The 21,180-nt window shown below is 43.3% G+C and overlaps 1 protein-coding gene across 3 annotated transcripts in view; it reads left to right on the forward strand.

The window, feature by feature from the left end:
• Positions 1-13,310: 13,310 nt before the first annotated feature.
• Positions 13,311-21,180, forward strand: part of phb2a (prohibitin 2a) — a 31,916-nt gene continuing 24,046 nt past the window's right edge. For all 3 annotated transcript variants that reach the window (XM_029642038.2, XM_029642039.2, XM_029642040.2), the window contains exons 1-2: positions 13,311-13,418; positions 15,037-15,166. In XM_029642038.2, the coding sequence (XP_029497898.1) occupies positions 13,398-13,418; positions 15,037-15,166 (151 nt within the window). In that variant the 5' untranslated portion in view covers positions 13,311-13,397. The remainder of the gene's footprint in view (positions 13,419-15,036; positions 15,167-21,180) is intronic.

Below are 21,180 nucleotides of genomic sequence, written 5' to 3' on the forward strand. Positions count from 1 at the left end.
CTTTTCATAGTATGAAGAAATTCATTGTCCTTTTAACCAAATTCAAGCAGGAACTCAGCCCCAACCTGAATGAACAATTATTTGCATTGTGCTAGTAAAAACAATAGACAGGAACAACACAGCCAGATTCTAATCTAATCGACTCAATTTAAATGATAGGAGTGCACCCACTGTGTCGCTCCACTTTTGAACTATCCGACATCCGCTGAACAAAATAACAGTTTCCCTGTAACAATAAATCCACTTACAGTACAGTAAAACATAACAAAATGTGTCACTCTTTATGAACTCTGGAAACATCCCAAACATGACAATTTAACTCACATAGTAACATTCATTTTGACGATTTCAACTCCAATGGTGTCCCAGGGTTTTGTGGGAACATCCCTCCCACGAGAAAGCCACAGATAAGGTGTGTTTGACCAGTGTGATAGCCCACAGATGGTCTGCCAACCAAACAATGTCATTAATTGTGATTGAGTCATTACGCTGGGCCTAGGCGCTTGCAAGCTGCCAGTCGCAAGTATCACATTCTATCATTTTTCCACTACACTCCTGTGTCTTTCCCTCTTTGTAAGTTTGTTCATTTTATCCGGGCTTGCTTACCTTGGCCATACCAATTTTGAGGTTGGCAGACTTTGTATACCATCAGAAGATTTTTATATGCATAAAAATAAGGTGATTTTGGTTTTGTACATAGTCATATTCGATGAACAGCATTAAGCAAGGAACCAAGATGGCATAGCAGTTCAGACGTCTTTTGTCCTCGTCGTGTCGTGTCCTGTATATATATATATTTACAACTTTTTTCACATACATTTTATTTTTATTTTCCATCAACTCATCTTCAAAACACTCTCCTGCAACCCGCCTCACCAATTTATATTTATAAAAAAGTATTATTTACCTCAAATCTGTAATCCTCCAAGAAGCTAGCCAGAAACTCCAAGAAGCTAGCCAGAAACTAGCCAGAAGCTAGCCAGGAGCTAGCCAGAAGCTAGCCCAGAAGCTAATCCAGAAGCTAATCAGAAGCTAGTTCAGAAGCTAGTTAGCTTCTTTACTGGCATATCGTTAGTATTCAGCTAACCACGGTTTGTGGTCATCAGCTATCCTTTAGCTCGAAAGTCTATCGCCAGTTTTGTATGGCGCAGGGCGGCTCGAAACGGAACATACCGGACCAATTTTTCTCTCCATGTCCCTGGAATTCAACTGCTCTCAGCTAGCTAGCTGCTATCCGTGTGACTATCGGCTTTTGTCGATTCCGGAGCAAACATCAATTATTCCGGAGCTAGCTAGCTCCGTCAATCACTTCTGAGCTCCATCAATCACTCCTGGGCTACAGTCACCTATCCGGACCCGTTTTACTGCCTACGCGGAGCCCCACCGGGCCTTCACAACTGGACTGCCAACGTTATCTACCCGAAGGAGATCCGGCTGGCTCCTCCGTCGCGACGTTACCTGAACGCCCATCTGAGGCCTGCTAACCGTTAGCTGTCTTACCGGCTGCTATCTGAATAGACAATCGGACAATTTATTTATTTTTATTATTATTATGTTTTCTTCTTGGGCCTCTATAACTATATCTATTGTTTTTATTTTTGTTGTTGTTGTGTGATTTGGATTGATCCCCTCTACCACACGGAACCCCACTAATCTACTGACGGAACGCAAGAGGTGGCTAACAACAGACCTCCATCCTATGCTAGCTTGCTACCGATGGCCTGGCTAGCTCTCTAAATCGCCGTGAACCCCCAACCAACCTCTCCACTCACTGGACCTTTTTGATCACTCGACTAAGCATGCCTCTCCTTAATGTCAATATGTCTTGTCCATTGCTGTTCTGGTTAGTGTTTATTGGCTTATTTCACTGTAGAGCCTCTAGTCCTGCTCACTATACCTTATCCAACCTATTAGTTCCACCACCCACACATGCAATGACATCTCCTGGTTTCAATGATGTTTCTAGAGACAATATCTCTCTCTTCATCACTCAATACCTAGGTTTACCTCCACTGTATTCACATCCTACCATACCTTTGTCTGTACATTATACCTTGATGCTATTTTATCGCCCCCAGAAACCTCCTTTTACTCTCTGTTCCAGACGTTCTAGACGACCAATTCTTATTGCTTTTAGCCGCACCCTTATTCTACTCCTCCTATGTTCCTCTGGCGTAGAGGTGAATCTAGGCCCTGCAGTGCCTAGCTCCACTCCTATTCCCCAGGCGCTCTCTTTTGACGACTTCTGTAACCGTAATTTAGGCTTCCGGGTTGGAGCGAGCGGTCGCATCCGAGCGCTTCGGTCTGCAGGTAGTATAACTTTTCATTACATTTCATTATAGTACAACGGTTTGATTTGTCTAATCTTCTTAATTTCTTCTTAGCTAGCTACATAGCCGTCTTTGTATCAAAGATAATTGCGTAATTATCGTATTTCGTCGTCCTAACGTAGTCTACACTGCTATCTGCCCAGCAGCTAGCCAGCTAGCAAACGTCCACCGTCTTCCGAATACCAGCACTGTAAAAAACTATTACACTCAACTGAACGACTTGATTAGTGTAGTGTTAGCTAGCTACATAGTTGTCTTTGCTGTCTTCGTATCCAAGATAATTGTGTAGTTTAGAGTGTGTAGTCTTAGAGTGATTATCTTAATTTACCGAGGTTAGCTAGCCAGCTATTTGTCGTCCTTAACATAGGAGACACTGCTAGCTAGCCAACAGCTAGCCAACGTCTACCGAATAGAACTTCCTCACTCAACAACCCGGTCGCATTCGCTCCACAGGTAGTATCACATTTTCATTTCATTTCATTACAGTACAACGGTTTGATTTGTTTGATCGTAGCTAGCTACATAGCTAGCTACATAGCCGTCTTTGTATCAAAGATAATTGTGTAGTCTAGAGCGATTTTCTAGGTTAGCTAGCCAGCTATTGTCGTTCTTTTAACGCAACGTAACGTAATCAACACTGCTAGCTAGCCAGCTAGCCCCGAATAGCAGCACTGTTGAAACTATCACACTCAACGGAACGACTTGATTAGTGTAGTGCCAACAACGCAGCCACTGCCAGCTAGCCTACAAAGTCAACAACGCAGCCACTGCCAGCTAGCCTACTTCAGCAGTACTGTATCATTTTAATAATTTTAGTCAATAAGATTCTTGCTACGTAAGCTTAACTTTCTGAACATTCGAGACGTGTAGTCCACTTGTCATTCCAATCTCCTTTGCATTAGCGTAGCCTCTTCTGTAGCCTGTCAACTATGTGTCTGTCTATCCCTGTTCTCTCCTCTCTGCACAGACCATACAAACGCTCCACACCGCGTGGCCGCGGCCACCCTAATCTGGTGGTCCCAGCGCGCACGACCCACGTGGAGTTCCAGGTCTCCGGTAGCCTCTGGAACTGCCGATCTGCGGCCAACAAGGCAGAGTTCATCTCAGCCTATGCCTCCCTCCAGTCCCTCGACTTCTTGGCACTGACGGAAACATGGATCACCACAGATAACACTGCTACTCCTACTGCTCTCTCTTCGTCCGCCCACGTGTTCTCGCACACCCCGAGAGCTTCTGGTCAGCGGGCTGGTGGCACCGGGATTCTCATCTCTCCCAAGTGGTCATTCTCTCTTTCTCCCCTTACCCATCTGTCTATCGCCTCCTTTGAATTCCATGCTGTCACAGTTACCAGCCCTTTCAAGCTTAACATCCTTATCATTTATCGCCCTCCAGGTTCCCTCGGAGAGTTCATCAATGAGCTTGATGCCTTGATAAGCTCCTTTCCTGAGGACGGCTCACCTCTCACAGTTCTGGGCGACTTTAACCTCCCCACGTCTACCTTTGACTCATTCCTCTCTGCCTCCTTCTTTCCACTCCTCTCCTCTTTTGACCTCACCCTCTCACCTTCCCCCCTACTCACAATGCAGGCAATACGCTCGACCTCATCTTTACTAGATGCTGTTCTTCCACTAACCTCACTGCAACTCCCCTCCAAGTCTCCGACCACTACCTTGTATCCTTTTCCCTCTCGCTCTCATCCAACACTTCCCACACTGCCCCTACTCGGATGGTATCGCGCCGTCCCAACCTTCGCTCTCTCTCCCCCGCTACTCTCTCCTCTTCCATCCTATCATCTCTTCCCTCTGCTCTAACCTTCTCCAACCTATCTCCCGATTCTGCCTCCTCAACCCTCCTCTCCTCCCTTTCTGCATCCTTTGACTCTCTATGTCCCCTATCCTCCAGGCCGGCTCGGTCCTCCCCTCCCGCCTCCGTGGCTCGACGACTCATTGCGAGCTCACAGAACAGGGCTCCGGGCAGCCGAGCGGAAATGGAGGAAAACTCGCCTCCCTGCGGACCTGGCATCCTTTCACTCCCTCCTCTCTACATTTTCCTCTTCTGTCTCTGCTGCTAAAGCCACTTTCTACCACTCTAAATTCCAAGCATCTGCCTCTAACCCTAGGAAGCTCTTTGCCACCTTCTCCTCCCTCCTGAATCCTCCCCCTCCTCCCTCTCTGCAGATGACTTCGTCAACCATTTTGAAAAGAGGTCGACGACATCCGATCCTCGTTTGCTAAGTCAAACGACACCGCTGGTTCTGCTCACACTGCCCTACCCTGTGCTCTGACCTCTTTCTCCCCTCTCTCTCCAGATGAAATCTTGCGTCTTGTGACGGCCGGCCGCCCAACAACCTGCCCGCTTGACCCTATCCCCTCCTCTCTTCTCCAGACCATTTCCGGAGACCTTCTCCCTTACCTCAACTCGCTCATCAACTCATCCCTGACCGCTGGCTACGTCCCTTCCGTCTTCAAGAGAGCGAGAGTTGCACCCCTTCTGAAAAAACCTACACTCGATCCCTCCGATGTCAACAACTACAGACCAGTATCCCTTCTTTCTTTTCTCTCCAAAACTCTTGAACGTGCCGTCCTTGGCCAGCTCTCCCGCTATCTCTCTCAGAATGACCTTCTTGATCCAAATCAGTCAGGTTTCAAGACTAGTCATTCAACTGAGACTGCTCTTCTCTGTATCACGGAGGCGCTCCGCACTGCTAAAGCTAACTCTCTCTCCTCTGCTCTCATCCTTCTAGACCTATCGGCTGCCTTCGATACTGTGAACCATCAGATCCTCCTCTCCACCCTCTCCGAGTTGGGCATCTCCGGCGCGGCCCACGCTTGGATTGCGTCCTACCTGACAGGTCGCTCCTACCAGGTGGCGTGGCGAGAATCTGTCTCCTCACCACGCGCTCTCACCACTGGCGTCCCCCAGGGCTCTGTTCTAGGCCCTCTCCTATTCTCGCTATACACCAAGTCACTTGGCTCTGTCATAACCTCACATGGTCTCTCCTATCATTGCTATGCAGACGACACACAATTAATCTTCTCCTTTCCCCCTTCTGATGACCAGGTTGCGAATCGCATCTCTGCATGTCTGGCAGACATATCAGTGTGGATGACGGATCACCACCTCAAGCTGAACCTCGGCAAGACGGAGCTGCTCTTCCTCCCGGGAAGGACTGCCCGTTCCATGATCTCGCCATCACGGTTGACAACTCCATTGTGTCCTCCTCCCAGAGCGCTAAGAACCTTGGCGTGATCCTGACAACACCCTGTCGTTCTCAACTAACATCAAGGCGGTGGCCCGTTCCTGTAGGTTCATGCTCTACAACATCCGCAGAGTACGACCCTGCCTCACACAGGAAGCGGCGCAGGTCCTAATCCAGGCACTTGTCATCTCCCGTCTGGATTACTGCAACTCGCTGTTGGCTGGGCTCCCTGCCTGTGCCATTAAACCCCTACAACTCATCCAGAACGCCGCAGCCCGTCTGGTGTTCAACCTTCCCAAGTTCTCTCACGTCACCCCGCTCCTCCGCTCTCTCCACTGGCTTCCAGTTGAAGCTCGCATCCGCTACAAGACCATGGTGCTTGCCTACGGAGCTGTGAGGGGAACGGCACCTCAGTACCTCCAGGCTCTGATCAGGCCCTACACCCAAACAAGGGCACTGCGTTCATCCACCTCTGGCCTGCTCGCCTCCCTACCACTGAGGAAGTACAGTTCCCGCGCAGCCCAGTCAAAACTGTTCGCTGCTCTGGCCCCCAATGGTGGAACAAACTCCCTCACGACGCCAGGACAGCGGAGTCAATCACCACCTTCCGGAGACACCTGAAACCCCACCTCTTTCAGGAATACCTAGGATAGGATAAAGTAATCCTTCTCACCCCCCCCCTCCTTAAAAGATTTAGATGCATTATTGTAAAGTGGCTGTTCCACTGGATGTCTTAAGGTGAACGCACCAATTTGTAAGTCGCTCTGGATAAGAGCGTCTGCTAAATGACTTAAATGTAAATGTTAATGTAATAGCCTTGGTTTCATGCATGTTAACATTAGAAGCCTCCTCCCTAAGTTTGTTCTATTCACTGCTTTAGCACACTCTGCCAACCCGGATGTTCTAGCTGTGTCTGAATCCTGGCTTAGGAAGACCACCAAAAATTCAGAAATTTTAATTCCAAACTACAACATTTTCAGACAAGATAGAACTGCCAAAGGGGGCGGTGTTGCAATCTACTGCAAAGATAGCCTGCAGAGTTCTGTCCTACTATCCAGGTCTGTACCCAAACAATTTGAACTTCTACTTTTAAAAATCCACCTCTCTAAAAACAAGTCTCTCACCGTTGCCGCCTGCCATAGAACACCCTCTGCCCCCAGCTGTGCTCTGGACACCATATGTGAACTGATTGCCCCCCATCTATCTTCAGAGCTCGTGCTGCTAGGCGACCTAAACTGGAACATGCTTAACACCCCAGCCATCCTACAATCTAAACTTGATGCCCTCAATCTCACACAAATTATCAATGAACCTACCAGGTACCCCCCCAAAGCATTAAACACGGGCACCCTCATAGATATCATCCTAACCAACTTCCCCTCTAAATACACCTCTGCTGTCTTCAACCAAGATCTCAGCGATCACTGCCTCATTGCCTGCATCCGTAATGGGTCAGCGGTCAAACGACCTCCACTCATCACTGTGAAACGCTCCCTGAAACACTTCAGCGAGCAGGCCTTTCTAATCGACCTGGCCGGGGTATCCTGGAAGGATATTGATCTCATCCCGTCAGTAGAGGATGCCTGGATATTTTATTTAAATTTCTTCCCGAACTATCTTAAATAAACATGCCCCATTCAAGAAATTTAGAACCAGGAACAGATATAGCCCTTGGTTCTCCCCAGACCTGACTGCCCTTAACCAACACAAAAACATCCTATGGCGTTCTGCATTAGCATCGAACAGCCCCCGTGATATGCAGCTGTTCAGGGAAGCTAGAAACCGTTATACACAGGCAGTTAGAAAAGCCAAGGCTAGCTTTTTCAAGCAGAAATTTGCTTCCTGCAACACTAACTCAAAAAAGTTCTGGGACACTGTAAAGTCCATGGAGAATAAGAACACCTCCTCCCAGCTGCCCCCTGCACTGAAGATAGGAAACACTGTCACCACTGATAAATCCACCATAATTGAGAATTTCAATAAGCATTTTTCTACGGCTGGCCATGCTTTCCACCTGGCTACTCCTACCCCGGTCAAAAGCACTGCACCCCCAACAGCAACTCGCCCAAGCCTTCCCCATTTCTCCTTCTCCCAAATCCATTCAGCTGATGTTCTGAAAGAGCTGAAAAATCTGGACCCCTACAAATCAGCCGGGCTAGACAATCTGGACCCTTTCTTTCTAAAATTATCTGCCGAAATTGTTGCCACCCCTATTTCTAGCCTGTTCAACCTCTCGTGTCGTCTGAGATTCCCAAAGATTGGAAAGCAGCTGCGGTCATCCCCCTCTTCAAAGGGGGGGACACTCTTGACCCAAACTGCTACAGACCTATATCTATCCTACCATGCCTTTTTAAGGTCTCCGAAAGCCAAGTCAACAAACAGATTACCGACCATTTCGAATCTCACCATACCTTCTCTGCTATGCAATCTGGTTTCAGAGCTGGTCATGGGTGCACCTCAGCCACGCTCAAGGTCCTAAACGATATCTTAACCGCCATCGATAAGAAACATTACTGTGCAGCCGTATTCATTGATCTGGCCAAGGCTTTCGACTCTGTCAATCACCACATCCTCATCGGCAGACTCGACAGCCTTGATAGAGAGCTCTGATAGAGTTCAGTGTGTCAAATCGGAGGGTCTGCTGTCCGGACCTCTGGCAGTCTCTATGGGGGTGCCACAGGGTTCAATTCTTGGACCGACTCTCTTCTCTGTATACATCAATGAGGTCGCTCTTGCTGCTGGTGAGTCTCTGATCCACCTCTACGCAGACGACACCATTCTGTATAATGCTGGCCCTTCTTTGGACACTGTGTTAACAACCCTCCAGACGAGCTTCAATGGCATACAACTCTCCTTCTGTGGCCTCCAACTGCTCTTAAATACAACTAAATGCATGCTCTTCAACCGATCACTGCCTGCACCTGCCCGCCCGTCCAGCATCACTACTTGACGGTTCTGATTAAGAATATGTGGACAACAACAAATACCTAGGTGTCTGGTTAGACTGTAAACTCTCTTTCCAGACTCACATAGAACATCTCCAATCCAAAGTTAAATCTAGAATTGGCTTCCTATTTCTCAACAAAGCGTCCTTCACTCAAGCTGCCAAACATACCCTCGTAAAACTGACCATCTTACCGATCCTCGACTTTGGCGATGTCATTTACAAAATAGCCTCCAACACCCTACTCAACAAATTGGATGCAGTCTATCACAGTGCCATCCGTTTTGTCACCAAAGCCCCATTTACTACCCACCACTGCGACCTGTACGCTCTCGTTGGCTGGCCCTCGCTTCATACTCGTCGCCAAACCCACTGGCTCCAGGTCATCTACAAGACCCTGCTAGGTAAAGTCCTGCCTTATCTCTGCTCGCTGGTCACCATAGCTGCACCCACCCGTAGCACACGTTCCAGCAGGTATATCTCACTTGTCACCCCCAAAGCCAATTCCTCTTTGGCCGCCTCTCCTTCCAGTTCTCTGCTGCCAATGACTGGAACGAACTACAAAAATCTCTGAAACTGGAAACACTTATCTCCCTCACTAGCTTTAAGCACCAGCTGTCAGAGCAACTCACAGATCACTGCACCTGTACATAGCCCATCTATAAATAGCCCAAACAACTACCTCTTCCCCTACTGTATTTGTTTATTTATTTTGCTCCTTTGCACCTCAGTATTTCTACTTTGCACACTCATCTACTGTCAAATCTACCATTCTAGTGTTTTAATTGCTATATTGTATTTACTTTGCCACCATGTTATATTTATTGCCTTTACCTCCCTTATCTCACCTCATTTGCTCACATTGTATATATACTTATTTTTCTACTGTATTATTGACTGTATGTTTGTTTTACTCCATGTATAACTCTGTGTTGTTATATGTGTCGAACTGCTTTGCTTTATCTTGGCCAGGTCGCAATTGTAAATGAGAACTTGTTCTCAACTTGCCTACCTGGTTAAATAAAAGTTAAATAAATAAATAAAATGTAAAGGTGTTCAGAAGCGCATATCAGACCGTGAGCTATTTAGGTAGTTCTTTATGAGTTTTAGTTTAGAAAACGATCTCTCTGCAGAAGCGACGGTAAAAACAGGTTGATTGCCGTAACAACATCAGGAAAACTGGGCAGAAGGGAGTAGTGCTTCAAATATAGCAGTTCTACAATATCTTTCTTTTAGCCTCTCATTCTCCTTCATTTCTCCTCATAAACAGCACCTGAATAGCAGCTAAAAACGATAGGCTATATAGCTATATATAGTAGGCTCCACTGCATAATGAAACAATCCCTAGTAAGCTAGTGTTTTGAGGGTGGACTGACTGTATTATTTGGAATTAATAGACTGGTTTTACGCACAACTATGCCTGCCATGGAAGTCTCCCAGTTGCTTTGAATGTTCAAAATCATAGTGTAAGAACACTTTGAAAGCCTCAAAAGATAAGATGATCCAACTTTCAAAACCTTTTTGGCTAACAACAGCAAGCAACTAGCTAGCACATTCACTGGTTTGTTTGCATACAATTAACAAGCGACCACATGTTCTTGTCAAACTATCAACAGAGTAGCTAGCAAGTAACAATATATGTCAAATAAGTCTACAAACCACTTGAGGGCAAATAAATCAGATCTGACCATTCATACACAAGTCGCATGGCAGGAATCAGATTTGTATCTGATTTCAAACCACCATGGCTAAAATGGCAGCGACAGAGAGGGCTGCCTTGCTTCTAGCTCTTAGGGCGGGACCTCAGTGGAGAAGATGTACAAATCACTGACAAACTAAAATGGTCCATCCAAACAGATAGTGGCTGAAGGCTGAAGAAATTTGGCTTGGCACCTAAAACCCTCACAAGCTTTTACAGATGCACAATTGAGAGCATCCTGTCGGGATGTATCACTGCTAGGTGTGGCAACACTACCGCACGCAATCACAGGGCTCTCCAGAGGGTGGTTCGGTCTGCATAACGCATCACAGGGGGCAAACTACCTACCCTCCAGGACACCTACAGCACCAAAGGTCACAGGAAGGCCAAAAAGATCAAGGACAACAACCACCTGAGCCACTGCCTGTTCACCCCACTATCATCCAGAAGGCGAGGTCAGTACAGGTGCATCAAAGCTGGGACCGAGAGACTGAAAAACAGCCAAGGCCACCAGACTGTTAAATAGCCATCACTAGCACATAGAGGCTGCTGCCTATATACACTACCGGTCAAAAGTTTTAGAACACCTACTCATTCAAGGGTTTTTCTTTATTTTGACTATTTTCTACATTGTAGAATAAAAGTGAAGACATCAAAACTATTGAAATAACACATTTGGAATCATGTAGTAACTGTCACGTTCTGACCTTAGTTCTTTTATTATGTCTTTGTTTTAGTATGGTCAGGGCGTGAGTCGGGTGGGTTGTCTATGTTAGTTTTTCTATGATTTGCTATTTCTATGTTTGGCCTGGTATGGTTCTCAATCAGAGGCAGCTGTCTATCGTTGTCCCTGATTGAGAACCATATTTAGGTAGCCGGGTTTTCTATTGTGTTTCGTGGGTGATTATTTTCTGTTGTCTGTTGTGTGTCTGCACCAGCCAGAACGGTTTTCGGTCGTTTCTCTTTGTTATTTTGGTTATTTCCGCATTCATTCTAATAAATATGGACACATACCACGCTGCACCTTGGTCCTCACCTTCTTCCACCAACAACGGCCGTTACAGTAACCAAAAAAGTGTTAAACAAATCAAAATATATTTTATATTTGAGATTCTTTAAATAGCCAACCTTTGCCTTGATGACAGCTTTGCACACTCTTAGCATTCTCTCAACCAGCTTCACCCGGAATGCTTTTCCAACAGTCTTTAATGAATTCCCACATATGCTGAGCACTTATATGCTGCTTTTCCTTCACTCTGCATTCCAACTCACCCCACACCATCTCAATTTGGTTGAGGTCAGGGGATTGTGGAGGTCAGGTCAATTGTTATAGCACTCCATCACTCTCCTTATTGTTCAAATTCTGCTAAGCATGTGTATGTGACCAATAAAATTGTATTTATTTGACCTACGAAGGTGGTTTGAAACACCAGCACACCTCCTCCTCCATGCTTCACGGTGGGAACCACACATGCAGAGATCATCCGTTCACCTACTCTGCATCTCACAAAGAGATGGCGGTTGGAACCAAAAATCTCAAGTTTGGACTCATCAGACCAAAGGACAGATTTCTACCAGTCTAATGTCCAATGCTCGTGTTCTTGGCCCAAGGAAGTCTCTTCTTCTTATTGGTGTCCTTTAGTAGGGGTTTCTTTGCAGCAATTTGACCATGAAGGTTTGATTCATACAGTCTCCTCTGAACAGTTGATGTTGACGTCAAATCAAAATCCAATTTTATTGGTCACCTACACACGGTTAGCAGATATTAATGCGAGTGTAAGGAAATGCTTGTGATATGTCTGTTACTTGAACCCTGAAGCATTTATTTTTAGGATGCAATTTCTGAGGCTGGTAACTAATGCACTTATCCTCTGCAGCAAAATTAACTCTGAGTCTTCCTTTCCTGTGGCGGTCCTCATGAGAGGCAGTTTCATCATAGTGCTTGATGGTTTTTGCGACTGCACTTTCAAAGTTCTTGACATTTTCCAGATAGACTGACCTTCATGTCTTAAAGTAACGATCGACTGTTGTTTCTCTTTGCTTATTTGAGCTGTTCTTGCCATAATATGTAGTTGGTCTTTTACCAAATAGGGCCATCTTCTGTATACCACCGTTTGAGTCCATGACAACTGATTGGCTCAAAAGCAATAAGAAGGAAAGAAATTCCACAGGCACACCTGTTAATTGAAATGCATTCCAGGTGACGACCTCATGAAGCTGGTTGAGAGAATTCCAAGAGTGTGCAAAGCTGTCAAAGGCAAAGGGTGGCTACTTTAAAGAATCGGTTTAACACTTTTTTTGAATACTACATGATTCCATATGTGCTATTTCATAGTGTTGATGTCATCACTATTATTCTACAATGTAGAAAATAGTAAAAATACAGAAAAAACCTAGGTGTTCTAAAACCTTTGACCGGTAGTGTACATAGACTTGAAATCACTGGCCACTTTAATAAATGGAACACTAGTCACTTTAATAATGTTTTCATATCTTGCATTACTAATTTCATATGTATATACTGTATTCTATACTATTCTACTGTATCTTAGTCTATGCCGCTCTGACATTGCTCGTCCATATGTTTATATATTCTTAATTCTATTCCTTTACTTAGATTTGTGTGTATTGGGTATATGTTGTGAAATTGTTAGATATGAATTGTTAGATATTACTGCACTGTCAGAGCAAGAAACACAATTTCGCTACACCCGTAATAACATCTGCTAAACACGTGTTTGTGAGCAATAAAATTTGATTTGACCTATGAAGGTGGATTGAAATGTGTTTAGAAATATCTGATTGCATGTGCTTTTTGGCTGTTCAGACTGCAGGAAAAAGATCAGATTCAATTCGGCTATATACGGAACACTTGAGTTACTTCAAACTGCCAGTGTGAACAAGGCTTTAGAGACTCATAGGGGCCAATAGACCATGTAGGGACTGGATACATTTGAGTCACATTTATGTGCAATGTGTAAAATGTAATTGTCTACAGTGAATTCAAATTCTGTACATTTCAGAATGAGACAATTCAGCATACTGAATTGCATCATACTGGAATCTGTGCATTTTGAGCTTCTGTTTGCAGCAGCAGGTGTGTTTAGCTCGCTGAAATAAATAAAGCCTACATTTTTTAATGATGCTCCACCCACAGGAAGTGCTACTTTCAACACACGCGACCTTCGATTCACTTCAAGTTACGCTTTCCAACAAGAACAAAGCATGGCGAATAAAGAGCCCGGTGTAAGTTGAAACCGTCATTTTTAAGCAGCTAACGAATACAGTAGCTACATTATTTGTGTAATTAACTTGGTCTCGTGCAATAATGAACATAAACGGAACGCCGTAGAAGCAACCATGTTAGCCAGCTATGCAACCTAGCATTAGCTTTTGAATGAGAATGATAGCTGATTTAACTAGCAAGATAGACAGCGGTTTGCGAGGTAGACCATTCATATAGATAGTAACTATATTATCCTGCCTGAGACCGATGGTGCTAGTATACTGCACGCTCGAGCTTATCAGTTTGAGAATCATTGCTAGTTAACGTTAGCAACGTTAGTCCACACCCACTTGTTTTGTAATTGTCCATTATGAAAGGATGAAGTTGAAGGTTGCCACGAAGATATCATGACACTAGTCTGATTAATCAGGCTGTAAAAAATCGTTACAGCCTGAGACGTGTGCAAAATCGTAAATGTTCCTTACAAGCCAGAGTGTTGCATAAAAGTATAGTATACTCTACTGGTTTGTCCTGCTGCTCGAAATTTGAGACAAAATATCCACAGTAAACTTGGTTCCAGTAGTTTTTTGGCACCATTCATTTTTCCCATATGTGATTTTAGAAACACTTCAAATTAAGTCTCGGTTTCGTGTAGGTTTACCTTAGCATGACCTTTTGATAACCGTGTAAATCTCTCTCGGTCATGGTGATGTATTTACTCCCCCAAAATGAAACGCTAATGTGGCTATCATTAAGAATGACAAATGCCATGATATGGCTGAGACTGCTGAAACGAGCCAAATGTAAGAATCTCTATCTAATGTTAGTTAAATGTAGTAATGTATCAATTGGTTATATTTCTTTAAATGGACAATTCTGTGCACTGTCTTGTGCAAGTTTTAAATTGACACAATTTAGCAAAGGTGTCAGCTAGAGATGACCTGCAGGGATTTGTAGTCTTGCATGAATTCTATGTTGATGCCAATTTAGCAGTTTATCTGAAGTAAATGGAGTCAAATATAAGGATTAAAGTCAGCTTGTCCGAGAGAGATTTACATGGTTATCAAAATGTCACGCCAGGGTATGCTTACATGAAACGCAGCCATTTCTAAAATTTGAATTTGAACCATTTCCCTGTTTGCCATCAAGGTTTTATGGGTATTATGACTCAAACTGTGGTATTCTATATGGTTTTACCAAGGTAAAATTAGTTTTATATTCTGCCCTGATTCCGGATATAACACTTTCATTGTCATTAATTGAATATCAAAGATAACTTTACCTCTGTGCCTAACTCGGGTAAAGAATAATTATCCTCTTGTGGATATGTTGTCAAATTTCGAGTAGCAAAAGGAAAAACCGCGCTAACGTTACCGGTATCGTAAGTTTAAATGTTATTCAACATTGTGGCTTGTAAGAAAGTTTGCACACAAATGATTAATCAGACCATCATAACAATATCTACAGATTGTGCTAGTAGTAGATGTTACACAATTTATTTTGAAGTCTGCTCCATTATGTGATAACCACATGCTCTTAAAGTCCAGCTAGCTACCACTGTGACTGATGTAATCTCTGTCTGACTGTCCTGTAACTGCCATTGTTTGAGCTTTCTCTTTTCTCTCCCTCATTTTACAGGGTTTGCTAGGGCAGTTGAGGCAGATGGCTAGCAGAATGGGCTCTGGTCCAAGGGGTGCAGGTCTTGGGTTCAAGCTGCTTATAGGGGCAGGAGCACTTGCCTATGGAGTCAAGGAAGCCACATACACAGGTAAAGGACAAGACATACTATTAGAGCCTGACCAATTTATCGGTTAGCCTTTCATAGATGTCTATTTGTATCGATTGTTCCACCGATCGTGCCGATAGAATGAACAAATACGCCTGCAACTTAAATGCGTTAATGTTCTAAAATGTTCAATGGTTGCCTGAAGAGGGTGCGCTACGTGAACTGCTCATTGAATATCATTCAGTCCTGTGTTATAATGGGAGAAAGTATGGTGGTTCGATGTTGAGTGGCCTGCACTGCCAGAACATTTGAAATAATCAAAAGTACATTTCACTGAGCAAGCAGGCCTGTCCTTATCACGTCCTCACTTAGCTAGTTAACATTAACTGGCTAGTTAACCCTTGTAAATCTAGCCAGCTAGCTAGCAATCCTTTGCTGATGTGCTAACAGCTGTTAGCTAGTGCTGGGCTGGCGCATAAATGAACTCGTCTTTTGACTTAATACAAAAATAACACTTACTGTCTGGGCTTGTCGGTTTAGTTAGCTTTCTGAAATATGCAATCTACAAAAAGCAAGACAGTTGGTGCAGTTCCTTTAGTCCATGTGCTTGCCTTCATAAGGTTGTTGTAACTAGCCAGCTACTGTTGACGAACCCTATTCCGTACGGCTTCAATGAAAACAAATGGGACTGATGCCAACAGTTGCTACAATCTGGGGTGTGAACTACGTTTCTATTCTAGCGTTGATTGACATGGTAATAGCCCGATGAGTATTGGGGGAAAGTAGACCATACTGACCACTCTGACGCTGTACGTTAAATTGTGACGTGTCATGGCGTAAAGTACAGCATGCATAATGCAACTTATTCTGTCGTCCAGCCTTTCTCCACCAGGTGTAGCGCTTCTCTCGCAGATTAAAAACAAGAAGGGGATAGTGATCGGGTAACGGGGGATACCTAGTCAATTGTACAACTGAATGCATTCGTTTTTTGCATCGAGACATGACTCTCAAAAGCCGCACCAGACGCTGTTTACTTCTGAAGATCACTTTAGTGCCACCCTAAAAACCTTATTCAAATTTGGCACAAACCTTTAAATGGGTATGTAATGACACATATAAACTCTTTAGTGTTTTATTTACATTTTAGAGGTGATAAGATCAGGTATAAAAAGCAGTTTGCCCACACAGCTTATCTCCCCCTAACACGCTGTAGGTTTCGCTTACCCACCAGCCATTTTTTAAAAAGACCAGATGGAGCTCATTGTCTTCTTTAATCATGCAGAGACGGGCATCTCGTCATTGATTTTGCTGGAAAGGGGAGAGATTGTGCTACTCAACTGTACTACAGTTGACCTGGAAGTATTATGTTTTTGGGGTGCTAATATGAGGTCAATTGTACGTTACAACGCAATGTACAAAAGGGCGTCAGCTTTTCTTTAGCTTGCTAAATTAATATGCATGTTATTAAAACCAGTGCAAGTGTTTGCCTGCATACATTTTTTAAAAATTCATCGGTGCTTGAAATTTGCAGTTGAGAGAGAGATATATATAGCCAATACTTTTTGTATTGAGTAACAGTGTAATATTCATAGGGTTTGGATAAGTAATGAACCGCTAACTTATGAGAGCTCTTGTGGCTGTGCCATCAAGTGGAAACAAAGTCAAATGTGTCTATTGTAAAGTTGGCTTCACTTAGGTTTAGGCATAAGGTTAGCACTGTGGTTAGGGTTATGTTTAAAATCACATTTAAGAAGAGACATATTTTTAAGTGGGCCGGGATTATGACTTTGTTTGTAACTAGTGATGACAGTGATTGTTTGCATGACCTTTGACTGTAGTAAAGCACTGTAGTAAATGTTCTCAATACAAATAGTGACGCTTAGTGCTAACATTATGAACTGCATGTTACTGCAATACGTATAGGTATTCCTGGGGAATTCCTGAACAGCATGTCAGCACACCCCCACTGCTTGTTTATTGGTGCTTTTGTTGCTTCAGGATGCTCACGTCTGCATAGCCCTTACTTATTCACTGTCCTAGACAAAGCGTGAACTCGTAGCTAAGAAGGTAAACTAAATAAGTGTTATTTTTGTATTGTTCAATTAAAGAAAGAAATGCATAAACTACAATCAAAATGTAAAATAAAAACAAATGATAACCCTTAACAAAAACATAGTGATACGAACAAGACTTGACAGACACCTGTTGGCTTGTGTATTTTGAAGGAATCAGTTTATACAGTGCATTCTGAAAGTATCCAGACCCCTTCCACATTTTGTTACATTACAGCCTTATTCTAAAATGGATTACATTTGTTTTTTTTTCCATCAGTATACACACTACCATAATGGCAAAGCAAAAACTGTAAAAATAAACAATTAAAGTGTTTTTAAATGTATTAAAGGTAAAAACTGATACCTTTTACATAAATATTCAGACCCTTTGCTATGAGACTGGACATTGAGATTAGGTGCATCCTGTTTCCATTGATCATCCTTGAGATATTTTTACATGATTTGGAGTCCACCTGTGTTTAATTCAATTGATTGGACCTGATTTCAAAATGCACACAACAGTCTATGTAAGGTCCCACAGTTGACAGTGCATGTCAGAGCAAGAACCAAGCCATGAGGTCGCAGGAATTGTTCGTAGAGCTCCTAGACAGGAATGTTGTCGAGGCACAGATCTGGGGAAGGACACAAAAAAATGTCTGCAGCTTTGAAGGTCCCCAAGAACACAGTGGCTTCCATCATTCTTAAATGGAAGAAGTTTGGAACCACCAAGACCTTTCCTAGAGCTGGCCGCCCGGCCAAACTGAGCAATCGGGGGAGAAGGTCCTTGGTCAGGGAGGTGACCAAGAACCCAATGTTCACTCTGAAAGAGCTCCAGAGTTCCTCTTTAGAGATGGTTGTCCTTCTGGAAGGTTCTCCCATCTCTGCAGCATTTCACCAATCAGGCCTTTATGGTAGTGGCCAGGTGGAAGTCACTCTTCAGTAAAAGGAAAGATGAACAGAGCAAAGTACAGCAAGATCCTTCATTAAAAAAAAAGACCTGCTCCAAAGCGCTCAGGACCTCAGACTGGGGCGAAGGTTCACCTTCTAGCAGGACTACGATCCAAAGCACACAGCCAAGACAACGTAGGAGTGACTTCGGGACAAGTCTCTGAATGTCCTTGAGCGGCCCAGCCAGAGCCCGGGCTTGTACCTGATCGAACATCCAAACTGACAGAGCATGAGAGAATCTGCAGAGAAGAATGGGAGAAACTCCTCATATACAGGTGTGTGAAGCTTATAGCGTCATACCCAATAATATTTGAGGCTGTAATCACTGCCAAATGTGCTTCAACAAGGTACTGAGCAAAGGGTCTGAATACTTAGGTAAATGTGACATTAGACAATTTTATGTTCTTCCCAGACAGCTACCCGAGGTCCTTCGTCTGCTGAGCAATATCTTTCTAGCATTGTATTTTTTCGTGTGTGTATAGAGTACCATTCAAAAGTTTGGATGAACCTACTCATTCAAGAGGTTTTCTATATTTTTACCATTTTCTACATGGTAGATTAATGGTGAAGACATCACAACTATGAAATAACACAAATGTAATCATGTAGTAACCAAAAATAGTGTTAAACAAATCAAAATATATTTTAGATATGTCCAAGTCGCCACCCTTTGAAAGCTTTGCACAGTCTTGGGATCCTCTCAACCAGCTTCACCTGGAATACTTTTCCAACAGTCTTGAAGGAGTTCCCACATGCTGGGCACTTGTTGGCTGCTTTTCCTTCACTCTGCTGTCCAACTCATCCCAAACCATCTCAATTTGGTTGGCGTCGGGGGATTGTGGAGACCAGGTCATCTGATGTAGTACTTTCCTTCTTGATCAAATAGCCCTTACACTGCCTGGGGGTGTGTTGGGTCATTGTCCTGTTGAAAAACACATTTCTAGTCCCGCTAAGCGCAAACCAAATGCAGCATTCAGAATGCTGTGGTAGGCATGCTGGTTAAGTGTGCCTTGAATTTTAAATAAATCACAGACCGTGTCACAGCTCCTCCATACTTCATGGTGGGAACCACACAGTCGGAGGTCACCCGTTCACCTACTCTGCATCTCTCAAAGACATGGCAGTTGGAACCAAAAATCTCAAATTTGGACTCATCTGACCCAAGACATTTCCATTGCTTGTTTCTTCACCCAAGCAAGTCTCTTTTTTTATTATTGGTGTGCTTTAGTAGTGGTTTCTTTGCAGCAATTCGACCATGTTTCACGCAGTCTCCTCTGAACAGTTGGCATTAAGATGTCTGTTATTTGAACTCTGTAGCAATTTTTGGCTGTAATCTGAGGCTGGTAACTCGAATGAACTTATCCTCTGCAGCAAAGGTAACTCTGGGTCTTCCTTTACTGTGGGGGTCCTCGTGAGGTCCAGTTTCATCATAGCGCTTGGTTTTTGCAAATGCACTTGACGAAACGTTATGTCTTGACATGTTCCGGATTGACTGACCTTCTTAAAGTAATGGACTGTCATTTATCTTTGCTTTTTTTGAGCTGTTCTTGCCATAATATGGACTTTGCCCTATTTGGTAAAAGACCATCTTCTATATACCACCTTACCTTGTCACTACACAACTGATTGGCTCAAATGCATTAAGAAGGAAATAAATTCCACAAATTATCTTTTAAAAAGGCAAACCTGTTAATTGAAATACATTCCAGGTGACTACCTCATGAAGCTGGTTGAGAGAAAGCATAAATCTGTCAAGGCAAAGGGTGGCTACTTTTGAAGAATCTCACAAATAAAATATTTAGATTTGTTCAACTTTTTTTGTTGTTGGTTACTACAGGATTCCATATGTGTTAATGGTTTTGATGTCTTCAATTCTACAATGTAGGAATGGTGAAAATAAAGAAACCCTTGAATGAGTAGGTGTCCTAACTTTTTTTGTGTATTGCGAGACCAATTCTTTACATCCAAGATGTTTTATGTTGTCATTTATATCCTGTTTTATTCTGACAAAAAGGAACAAATTCTAACAGATGCTATTGACTGACAGTAAACATTTGTCTTGGGTGTTACTTTACTGGTAGTGTGATGCCTAATTTTAAATTCCAATCGACCCTGACACAGCCATGGCACGATAGCCACAAATACATGCAGTACTGATCATCCAGAGCGAGGTAAAACCAACCCCCTCCACCCATATTTTTTTATTTATTCCATGGTCGTTACTTTATCACCTCTGCTATTTTGTTTTGTTTTAATTAGGGCCGATTTTCAAGTTTTAATAACAATCGGTAATCAGCCTTTATGGACGCTGATTACATTACGAGGAGACCTGCTTGGCAGGCTGACCACCTGTTGTGGGTGCAGCATCAAAAGGACCTTCTGGCTGCAAGGAGCCAAAGTAAGTTTAATGGTAACTTATCTTAAACAATCTTCACATAACTAGTGGTTAACTACACGTGGTTGATATTACTAGGTTAACTAGCTTGTCCTGCATTGCATATAATCAATGCGGTGCCTGTTAATTTATCATCGAATCACAGCCTACATCAACTTGATGATTTAACAAAAGCGCATTCTTGAAAAAAGCACCATCGTTGCAATGTACCTAACCATAAACATCGATGCGTTACTTAAAATCAATACACAAGTTAATTTTTTTTTAAACCAGTATAAAAATGTCACTACACCAGCAATAATAGCACACTTGAGTAAATATGGATCCAGATTGTCAGCGCCTAATGATTTCTTATCTATTGCAGATAAGACATCTTCTGACTTTGTGAAAATGTAAAAAACGCTTTACTGCTTTCCACGTCAGCTAAAGGCTGAGGGGCTACAACAATATACCAGTCAGGATCATGTTGGTCTTTTTTTTGAATTCAAAAAGAAAACCAGCAGAAATAAAAATGCTTTTTAAAAACATCACATTTCAGGTCACTGAGCCCAGATTCCGATGTATTTTACTTCGGCAAGGAAGTCAGAGTTTCCTCGTTTTAAGTGAGTTGACAGTTTTCCAGAATTTATCGGGTTCACCAGCAGACTAGACTAGTCATA

The sequence above is a fragment of the Oncorhynchus nerka genome, linkage group LG9b (assembly GCF_034236695.1).
Source record: "Oncorhynchus nerka isolate Pitt River linkage group LG9b, Oner_Uvic_2.0, whole genome shotgun sequence".
Taxonomy (NCBI): Eukaryota; Metazoa; Chordata; class Actinopteri; order Salmoniformes; family Salmonidae; genus Oncorhynchus; species Oncorhynchus nerka.